The sequence below is a fragment of the Cornus florida genome, unplaced genomic scaffold (assembly GCF_030987335.1).
Source record: "Cornus florida cultivar Cherokee Brave unplaced genomic scaffold, ASM3098733v1 CherokeeBrave_3.0.0_Hap2_Chr10, whole genome shotgun sequence".
Taxonomy (NCBI): Eukaryota; Viridiplantae; Streptophyta; class Magnoliopsida; order Cornales; family Cornaceae; genus Cornus; species Cornus florida.
In genome coordinates, this window is record NW_026775580.1 from 109,573,418 (window position 1) to 109,584,521 (window position 11,104).

An 11,104-nucleotide genomic window follows, 5' to 3' on the forward strand; every position below is an offset into this window, starting at 1 on the left:
CTTTGGGAGAAAAGAGTAGCATGAGTGGTGTAGGTCTTGTGGACTCAACTAGTAGCTAGGAATTTCACTTGTCTCTTAGAAATTTTGAATTTTTTTTTTTTTTTTTTTTTTAAGTAGAGAAAATACCATTGAGTTATAAGAACTTTTACAATTTAATGTAAAGAAGATACTACTAAATTACAACGACTTCTGTATTTGTAAAGCATTTTGGGTGATATAGCATATAGAAAAAAAGAAGAAAAATGCAACCCAAACTCTCATGAGAAATCTAATCAAATTTTTGCTGCATCTGCTCCTTGGATTCTTTTAATATTTAAAGGAAATCTAATTATGTCATAAAAATAATTACCATATGAAAATTGTTATGTGTGAGTATAATTAATTTCCCACGTACTGTACCTTTATGTGGAGCACTTAATTGTTACCAAGGTTTTGAAGTCTCCATTTATTATTATTATTGGCTAATTCACATATTTAATTTGAAGCCAATTTTTTTCATAAAAAAAATTGTACCTTTTTTTCAAATTTGAAAAAAAAAAAAAAAAAACCCAATTTTTATATTGTTATAACTTCCTCATACAAAATTTACAAAAAGAAAACAAAACAAAATAAACCTCACTTTTTCACCAATTAATAAAAATATCAAAACACCCTCTTTTTTTGCTTTCTTCTTTTACTTTTTCTTTTTCTTTTTTTTTTTTCCTTGGTTGAGTTTGACCAAAAAGTATCCAACTTATTCTAACCAAATTTCACGTTTTTTGGATTCGAACAATTGGAGTAATGTTAAAACAAGGAAAGGAGACACATAATTGGCTTCATTTTGTATACTAATTTTCTAAATTGACTAAATCATAACCCCTTTTTTTTTAAGGTGACTAAAATCATAACTATTGAACGTAATAACATTACAATGCCACTAATAATTAAATGGTAATATTCTGAAAAATATCAGCATTCTCCTTAATAATTGTCGGTCAACCAGTGATTTCTATAAAGTGATATCACTTTCACCAAGAAATTAATTACAACTTTGGACCACTGTCACTGCTTTTGTTGTTGTTTTTCCTTTTTAATTAATGGTCATTTGCATATTTTATTGGGGGATTAATGCCCTCTCTCAATCAAATACATGTGTTGATGGCCATTGGCGTGATAAATCGTGCATCTCATGCACCACCACCAATAGGTCCACCACACAACACCGTGGGTGTGACTCATTTACGGTATGACATGGTAATGGGTTTTTGGTTTTGTATTTTTGTTGTCAAATTAGTGAGATGTTTGATAATATTTGTAACAATTTGCTTACTCATTTTTGCTACTGATCAATTGTATCTTCTAACTAAACCTACCCTAAGTATTACAATAGGAATGACAATATGACTCCTTTCGTAGTTACCCGTCCTGTTTAGTCCCTTTTTTTGCAATTTTAGGGGATCATTTAACTTATTTGGACAATAATGGTTTAATGTAATAAAAACCCACGCGAGTTTGGTGCGAGATACCCTTATTTCATTAGTATATATATTTTCCGTATGTATGTTAAGTACTCTATATAACAATATTAAAGTAACAAATGAATTTGATTAGAAGAAAGTTACAATTGCAAAGAATTGAAGATGAGGGGGAAAAAAAAAGAACAAATGTATTTCAACAATAAATAAATTATGATTTTAAACTTGGTGGGGTGGATACCCACGGGGTAAAAATGTTAACGGTTGCGGAAATGAGGTGAAAAGTCCTTCCATTTTTACGGGTTTGAGTTAGGACGGGAGCAAAGTTTTTAAACAATTGCAGGGACAATTTTTAAACGGTTGCAGAGGCGGGGGCGGAGAAAAGTACACCTGCCCAAACTCACCTTGTTGCCATCCCTAATTACAAATATTAATGGATGAGCATCTTATGTCCAAGTGTACACATTTTAGTTCACACACAATTATTCGCGCGCACACACTGGGCCCAACTTGGCTTCCAATTTCTTCTTTGGAGGGCTTGATTTGAATGTTCACCATCTTCAAAGAAATTGCGAGAATTCTACATGATTGAGACAAGGATTGAGACAAGGGGAGACAATCTCTTAATTCCAAACTCTGAAAGTTCTCCAAGAGACTAAATTATTGTTTGCAGAATAAATAAAAATTATAAAAGGATTATTAAAAATAAATAGTGTTAATAACTCATATTTATCATTTAATAGAGTCAAAGTCTTATAGTTTCGAAAAAGTGAAATTGACTAAAATACTGACGTGGACATAAAAAAAATACTATTTACTCTCATTGAGGTATCACTTTTTGTTCACGAAGGTACTACTTTTTATACATCAGGTACCATTTTTGTTTTGAACATAAATGTATCACTTTTATTCACATGGATAACATTTTTTGTACATATAGTTACTATTTTTTTTTTTTGTGTAACACAAAAAGTAGTACCTTCATTCAAATAAAGTTGTAGTTATATGTTCACAAGTAGTACCTCAGTGAGGGTAAATAATGTTTTTTCATGTCTTTATTTTTTAAAAAATTATGAAACTTTAATTCAATTAAATAATAAATATGAATTATTAGTATCATTTATATATAAATAATATAATAATTACAAATATAAATATATGGCGAGAGAGTATTAGTAATACATTTTATCTCGCGAATTGATATTGAATGCTGCCTTTAACCAAGTCAATAATGAGTAAAATTCAAACAGTTGTTGTCTTTACAGCTGTTTGATGAACACTTTTATAAGTGATGTTATATTTGAAGACGATAGGTTTCAGAACAGCTGTTCTACCTACATTTTGTAGAGAGGAAAGCTACCGTTGGATGTGGAAGGCTGAGTATTGTTAATAGTTTGAGGTCCAGTTCTAGATATATATTCCCTCGTGGCAGGGCATTCTCACATGAGACTAAAAGGTCATTACTCTGTTTTTGACTTTTGTTCTGCTGAATAAGCCCTTTTAATTTGTTCTCCTGGCCCTCTGCCTCTTACTTTTTGTCTGGTAGAGTTAGTGGATTCATAGATATATCACTCTTCTCATTCTTGTTGAAGATATGTTCGGTTACATAGTATTGATGTTTTAAAATTAAAATTTTATGCAACTGAACATAAATTAGAGGTACTATTACATAGTAAGTTCTCCAAAATATTTAAATTATTTTTCTCTTAAAGCCTTGTTAATATACTATGTGTTACTCGTCAAAATAAAGAAGGCCGAATCCTTTTTCGAAAAAATTATTACATAATTTCGAAATTATTGATCCCGAACCAATCAACACTTGACATGTTAAGAAATATAATAATATTTCCTTCTTTAATAAGCAATTGTAGGTGAGTGTATGCCTTACTATTGCAAAAATAAGTAATAAAAAGGATTAAATATTATATAGATAGAATATGAAAACAAATAAAAAATGAAATACTACTAAATAGAGAAGCAAACAAATTGACTTTTCCCTTATTGCTTGTATTTTCTTACTCACTTGGTGCGCTTTGATTTTCTCTTAAATTATTAGCATTGAGTAGGTTCAAAGTGAACACAATCTTCTCCCTCAAGATTTGAACATTTTCATACACATGCAATAAGATTCATTTCCTGAATAGTGATGCTGCTAATGCATAATGCATTTTTGTTGGATGGCGGTTTCCTTGTTATGTTAATGTGGTGGTGCACCACCACCTTCGAGTCACCATACCCCACCACAGCTGCCGTGCCCTGCCACCATTGGATGGTCAGTGACAGTGGGGGCTGCTTTATGACGTTGATTGAATAGAAATAGATTCGAGAAGAATGTGCCTGTATTTGAATATGTATGGATAAAATGTAGTAATTGGGGTAGAGGGGCATACCTTTTGTTTGAAAGTAGAGAGGCTGATTTTTGAAAGAGGTCATTCATTTTTTAAGACTTGTACGGTGGTGGCCAGGCAAAGTGAGACCCCATATGGTTTCGGTTTCATTGTGACATTGTGTACTCAACGACCGCTGATGTGAACTTTCAGTCTACGACCCCATGATGTTGACTTTTTCATGTCCCAGCCACTTAGTGAACAACTTTGTTCGAGTCCGTGGGCCCATGATATCAACTTTTCTTTTTCTTTTTTTTTTTCATTAATTATGGGCCCATGTTATCAACTTTTATTTATTTATTTTATATGTATCTATTTTAGTGGACTTAATTTCCTCAATTATGTCTTTTTCTTTTTCTTTTTTTTCTTTTCTTTATTTTATCATTAATTGTGTCCTTTTCTTGAAGAAGGGAAGAAAGTACGGTATTAATTTCTTTTGAAATTTCAGATTTTGTCATTGCCCAAGGCTAAAGCTGTTTAAATTTCTCGCAAAACTGCATGAATTAATGCAAAGAAAGCACAGAAGTCCGTTTTTTGTTTATGATTGGTCATACAAGTCTCGGCTCCATTAAAAAAAATTGAATTATGAAATGAATAAATATTAATTTATAGGGTAAATTATATTGACACTCTTGAGGTTTTAGTCAGCGTCACTCAACGGTTAGTCAATGATTTTTTTTACATTAACATCTTATAAGGTTTCAAAATTTTGCATTCACACTCCCTTCCAGACCTCTGAAACCATATATATATATATATATATTTATATATATATATATATATTGTGTCGATAAGGCTTATCAATTTGGTTAGGTAGGTTCGCGGCATGGTAATTACATTGATATATTATATTAAATAGACCGTTCCTATTATTTATTTATTAACAAGCACAATGTTTTAAAAAAGTGAGCTTGTAATTAATTTATCTCTCTCTATATATATAATATAACAGTAATTCGATGGTAATTAATTAATCATCTTTTCTTTTTACTATTTTAAGAAAATTATTCATTTTTTCTGTTACTAATGTAAAATTGCAAAACTAAGCACTTCAATAATATGCGATCTTGAGCTCATTTAGAATTTAATTAAGAAAAGAAAGTAAGTTACGATGCAAAGTTCTTAACTGGTTAACGCAGAATTAGGATCCACTTCTGTGCTTCTATGTGGAGAGATTAGTGGACGAACAGTGCACAAGAGATAAACAACTTTTTTTTATCATCTAAACTCCACAACATGAGTATGCAGAGCCTACACTTTGTCAGGTTTTTTATTTTTTATTTATTTATTTTCGGGGGAGGTTTAAGCAATGTGTACTAATGAGGAAAAATTGTACAGAAAGGCCATTAGGCCCAAACTATGTATCAACCACACCGCCCACATGCAGCCCAAACCGTACAATCATGCAAAACAAAATATATACAACCGATGTTTAAGCTCTGTTTCTGTATTTTCAAATACTTTCTAAAAGAAAGTCAGGGTTGGAGTTTCAACAAAAAATTAGGTGAATTGCTTAACTTAAGAAGAAAATAAAAAATCACCCGCAATGACACTCTTAAGAGAGAATCATGCTGCACTTGCATAAATATGGATGTGGGCTCATCACAGCAGTCCAAACTCATGTTTCTTGTAGGTTGTCGAGTGTTGACAAAGTTAGAGTTTTCTTTAAATAATGCATGGAAATGTTCAAATTTTTTTGATTAAGTCTTTTCTTTTTCTTTTTATTTTTGTAGATCATGGTGGTGAAAGTTTGAAGTCATTAAACACAGCATACTAACTATCTATTTAGGTTTGATGAAGTCGTTCTTTTCTTTTGTTGGGTTTTGCCCAACTTGCCTAGGTAAAGATCCTGCAGTCTGCTTTTTGTCTTAATTTATGAGTGCTTTTTCGATTCAGATTCTCCAATTCATCAATCTCCCAACTTAACACTAAATCTTTCCTTAAATCCTCACCAATCATCCACCCTCAACACTTTTTCTTGTGCAAAAGATGTTCAGCATATATATCATAATTATCACTTGCATAATATCAAACAAACTGTAAATCCAATGACCTTTTTAGTTAAAAGTTTTTCCAAGGATCGACTGCTTTAATTTTCTAGAGTTGGGTTTCAACTTTTTATACACTGAAAATGATTCAAGCACGTACAAAATGTACAATAAATGGGGCCGACACATAGTCAAGTGGCTCACCAAGGCCCACAAAAAAGTGCTTCTCACTAGGCTCAGGTCTTGGAAAATGACTCGAACATCTTTAGCATCACCTCTTTGTCGTGTCTCAAGTGAATAGACCATCGAACTAACGCTTGAAATGTTCTTAGCTAGCCACTAACCATGCCCTAAACATGAGCTTCTCTATTATAAATATGAACCCCCATCTGTTCTAATCTTCTATATACAACAATTTGTGCTCATAAACTACTATTTCATTGTTATATTATATATCTGTCTCTAATTAATATGGGAATTCAAGGGATTTTGTTTTTTTGGTTGTTAGGTGCAGCAGTATTACTAAGAGGTTCCACCATTTCATGTGCTGCCATGGATCCACAAGAAAACCATGTTCGTACCGAGTGCGGTTACACTAGATATCCAGCCGTGTGTGTTGAAAGCTTGAAAGAGCTGGGGTCAGCACATCCTCAACATGTTGATTTTGTGTCTGCTCTTGTCAACAAGACCATTTCTGAGACCAAGCTGCCCATGTCCAATTTCGCTAAACTCAGCTACCATTTCATAACCCCAGAAGCTCAACGTACTCGTCTTGCCACAGGTACGTACGTAACACTACAAGAAAAATGATTATTAACAGCGAAGTAGTATATATATATAATTACAACTACAGTTGCAGTAGTACTGTTTATACAGATATTCATATCATATACACATATAGACACCGACAAAATGCTTCTGAGCTAATAATGCAAATAGTAGCTTTAATTTAGCGCGCGTTGGTTTGACTATATATGTGCATGCAGATTATTGTCATAAGCTCATGGGGATGTCTACCAAACGGCTCAACCAAGCACTAGAGGCACTCAAACAATCCCCGACAAAGAACAAGGAGGACATCCAAACATGGCTTAGTGCTGCAATGACTTTTCAACAAACTTGTAAAGACGAAGCTGAGGCTGATGGTTTAGCCAATGAACTCATGAGTCCAATTTTACACCAAATGGATTATGTATCTCAATTGGGTAGTAATTCACTAGCACTCGTTAACAGGATCACCAGCCACAAGCCAGAAAGTAGTAAAAATCGCCGCCTTCTTGAGGAAGATGATCAAGTTTTTCCCAGGTGGGTATCGGCCAGTGACCGGAAACTACTTCAGGCCACCACCATCAAAGCCAATGCAGTAGTTGCACAAGACGGAACTGGCAACTATAAGACGGTCTCAGAAGCCATCCATGCCGCTTCCGGGAATCGGTTTGTGATATATGTGAAATCAGGGGTTTATAAGGAAAAAATTAACACTGGCAAAGATGGGATCACCTTGATAGGAGATGGTAAATATTCCACCATAATTGTTGGTGATGATAGCAATGCAGGGGGATCATCTTTGAGAGAAACTGCCACATTTAGTTAGTACTCTCTCTCCATATCTCTTCCTCTCCTCATCATCGTCTCTCTTTTTTCCTTTGGAGTGTACGTAAACCAATTTCTAAATATACATTACAGGGCATTTATATATATATGCGCGCGCGCGCGGATACGTATATCTCAAAATATTTATTGTGGGTTAAATAAGCACAAGGGAAAGGAAGCATGGTGGTCCAACATTTTGCTTCCATCCAGAAGTGAGAGAAAGAGGAGACAGGAAAATAATGAGAGTTAATATAAAGTTTTAATTTTTATGGTTAGGGGCGGATATGCTAGTAAAATAATAATACCATTTATTACTTCCCTCCCGTTCAATTAAACAGAAGTTGGATGATATTATTCTTTTTTTTTAAGAATGTCTCATCCATTTATCTTTGATTTATTATCTTTCTTTTCTTTTTTTGGTTATCATCATATATTATCATTATCCTAATTCTTGTCTTAATCTCATTGCATAAGATCAACCACATGAATTCTCTATTTACTATCCTTCCTATTATAAGTTATGTTTAACTCTTTAAATTATTTTTATAATCTTATCTCATTTTATTTTTTATCGTTCTCATTATCTCTTATCTTTTGTTACGATTAGTTTTTTTCGTTTAACCGATGCCTCTATAAATTTTCGAAGTAGGTGTCCAAACCATCTAACTCTACTCTCTCTAATTTTCTTACTATTGGGAGTCACCCTGCCTAATTTTTCTCGTCTCACACTATGGTTAGTGGCCATATCTCTCCTACTTAGTCTACTCATCCATCTCCTTCTCTCTTCCATCTAATTTTTTATGTGTAAGAATAATTCTACTTTAGGAGGTATGGATACCGATACGAGTACAATACTATGTAAACATAGTGATGCGACAAAAAAAAAAAAAAAAAAAACAAACATACAAATATGACAAGGATATGTCAAAAATAATATATAATTTTTACTTATTTCTTCCACTATATATCATAAATGAAATTAATAATTTAAAATTAGATGTTTGTATTTTTAAATTTAATATATATATATATATATATATATATACACACACACAGAGACACACACACACATATTTACTTTGGGACCATACACACTCATTTACCCATTTCTTTATGGACACTTAAACCTTTGACCATCTATCTATTTTAGAATGGGAAGAAGTATCACTAAATTACAATCTTGATATTTATTCTTTTAATTAACTCATTTTTAAAAAATTACATTGAAAACACATTCTTTCAAAAAAAAAAAATTACAAAACTATCACGTTATGTTCTCAAAGTATCCTAAATGTGTTTATGTCGTGTCTGACAAGAAAAATAAATTCAAAATTTGTCGTATCCCATGTTTGTCCGATGTCACAATAACTCCCTAAAAAACATTGAGAAGGAAACATTATTAGTTAATTTTGTTAATATAATATATAGTAGTTGATTAAATTAGGAAATTGTTTTCTGACAATGGCAGACCCAATAATTGTTAATGGGCTGGGCTAATATTTGAGAGAGCGTAATAATTTTTTTTTTAAAGCTAGAACTAACTATAATAATAATAATAATAATATATAATATATATATTTTTTGGGGGTGCCTAAACCCATAAATGCACACCCCTGAATCCGATTTTCCGAAATAAAAAACTAAGATGAATGAATTTTTTTTTAAAAAAAAAGGGTGACAAACCCTAAAAGTGTCCCCACCAAGCACGAATGTGTGAAGGGTTCAATGGGGCATCCGCCCCCAATGAAATTTTTTATTATTGTATTTTACATCCCTAAATTTATATTTTTTTACATTTATATCCATAAAATTTTGAAATTACCCCACTAAAATTATGAAAAAATCTCTCTATATAAATTTATCCCCCTCATATAAATTTCTAAATCCGTCCCCTCATATGAATTCCTAAATCCGTCCCTGGTCCCATCCTATCATCTAAGGTCTGAATAGGCTGAACCCCTTCTCTCTAACTCTACTAATTACTAAGTAAAAAAAAGTTTATATAAATAAACTGATATCACGTGAAATTCACGTGAATATATAATATCCTATTAGACTAGTATTACTAGTGGTAATAAGTAAGACCAGATTATTGACCGGAGCTAACATCCGTGACTCGGTATTTGTTGGGCAGCAATTACAGGTGATGGGTTCATTGCTAAGGACATTGGATTCCAGAACTCAGCTGGTCCTAGCGGTCGACAAGCCGTGGCACTCTGCATTGCTTCAGATCACTCCGTCCTCTACAGATGCAGCATTGCAGGCTACCAAGACACCCTCTACGCTCTCTCCCTCCGCCAATTCTACCGCGAATGCGACATCTACGGAACCATTGACTTCATCTTTGGCAACGCAGCTGCTGTCTTCCAGAGCTGCAGTCTGCTGCTCCGACGACCGCGATCCGGTGGGTCCTACAACGCCATCCTTGCCAGCGGCAGGGACGACCCGGGACAGAACACGGGCTTCTCTGTCCAAAACTGTAAGATCGGTGCCAGCTCCGACTTATCTCCGGTGAAGCATTCTTTTAGCTCCTTTCTCGGGAGGCCCTGGAAGCAGTATTCGAGATCCGTGATCATGCAATCGAATATAGATGATGCAATATCGTCGAGGGGTTGGGTTGAGTGGCCCGGGTCGGGGAGTTCATCTCTCAAATCGCTGTACTTTGCGGAGTATGCTAATGTCGGACCGAGTGCTGGAACTGCCAACAGAGTGCAATGGCCTGGTTATCATGTGCTTGGAAAACCTGAGGCTGAAAAATTCACTGTGGCTAATTTTATATCTGGAACCTCATGGCTGCCTTCTACTGGTGTGACTTTTGTGTCTGGTCTTTAGTGATGGGTTTGGCCGGAGATATATATTAATTCGGCTACTTTAATTTATTATATATCTTCTTAAATAAGGTCAGTTATGGTTATGGATAGCAAAGGATTGGAGCTCCAAATCGAGAACTACCTTTGCTGATTGCTCATACATATGTGCATATATGGAAGCTGTTATAATTAATTAGCAGATATATACCGAATGTGTAACTGTGTATTAATTAATATTGATACTGGATGTGTAACTGTGTATTAATTAATTCATATAGTCTTCTTCTTGTATAAATTTATATCTTGTGGTATGGATTTCTTGATAATCAATAATTACAAAGAAGATTGTGCATTTGATGGTTCTCTTTTTGATTGGTCTTTGTAATGGTTAAGCTTGAAATAAAGAAAGCTCTGTTTTTCACAACTAATGTTTCATAATCATATGGTTCTGATAAAAGTTTTATATACCCAGGGCATCCTCCTTTAATTATATCCTCCTTTAAGGATACAGAGTTTGATAATCAAAATCTTCTATTATTTTATTTTGAATTAATCAGAATATGGATTATATTAACGTAACATTAAATATCGAGTTATATATCAATTTCCTTTCATCAAAATACAATATGATTGCCAAGTAGTCTTTCAAAATTATTTATGATTGCTATGTAACGTAACATGCTTTGTGGCCAATGAATTTGCTAGAACATCTAATCAGCAAGTGGGTGATTAATGGTGTTTAATTAATATATGAAGGTAACATCGAAGAAAAGCTGTTATTAGTTGGCAGATATGTCCTTAAAATATATTTATATATAAAATGAACAATGACCGCCACTAAATTATTAGTTGGCAGCCTAATTAAATTATCT

The 11,104-nt window shown here is 33.4% G+C and overlaps 1 protein-coding gene across 1 annotated transcript; it reads left to right on the forward strand.

The window, feature by feature from the left end:
• Nucleotides 1–6,192: 6,192 nt before the first annotated feature.
• LOC132276996 (pectinesterase) lies at nt 6,193–10,527 on the forward strand. Its single transcript, XM_059778684.1, has 3 exons — nt 6,193–6,610; nt 6,816–7,418; nt 9,557–10,527. Exons 1-3 carry the CDS (start codon nt 6,301–6,303, stop codon nt 10,252–10,254), a joined length of 1,611 nt encoding a protein of 536 aa, XP_059634667.1. The 5' UTR covers nt 6,193–6,300; the 3' UTR covers nt 10,255–10,527.
• The last annotated feature ends 577 nt before the right edge of the window (nt 10,528–11,104 follow it).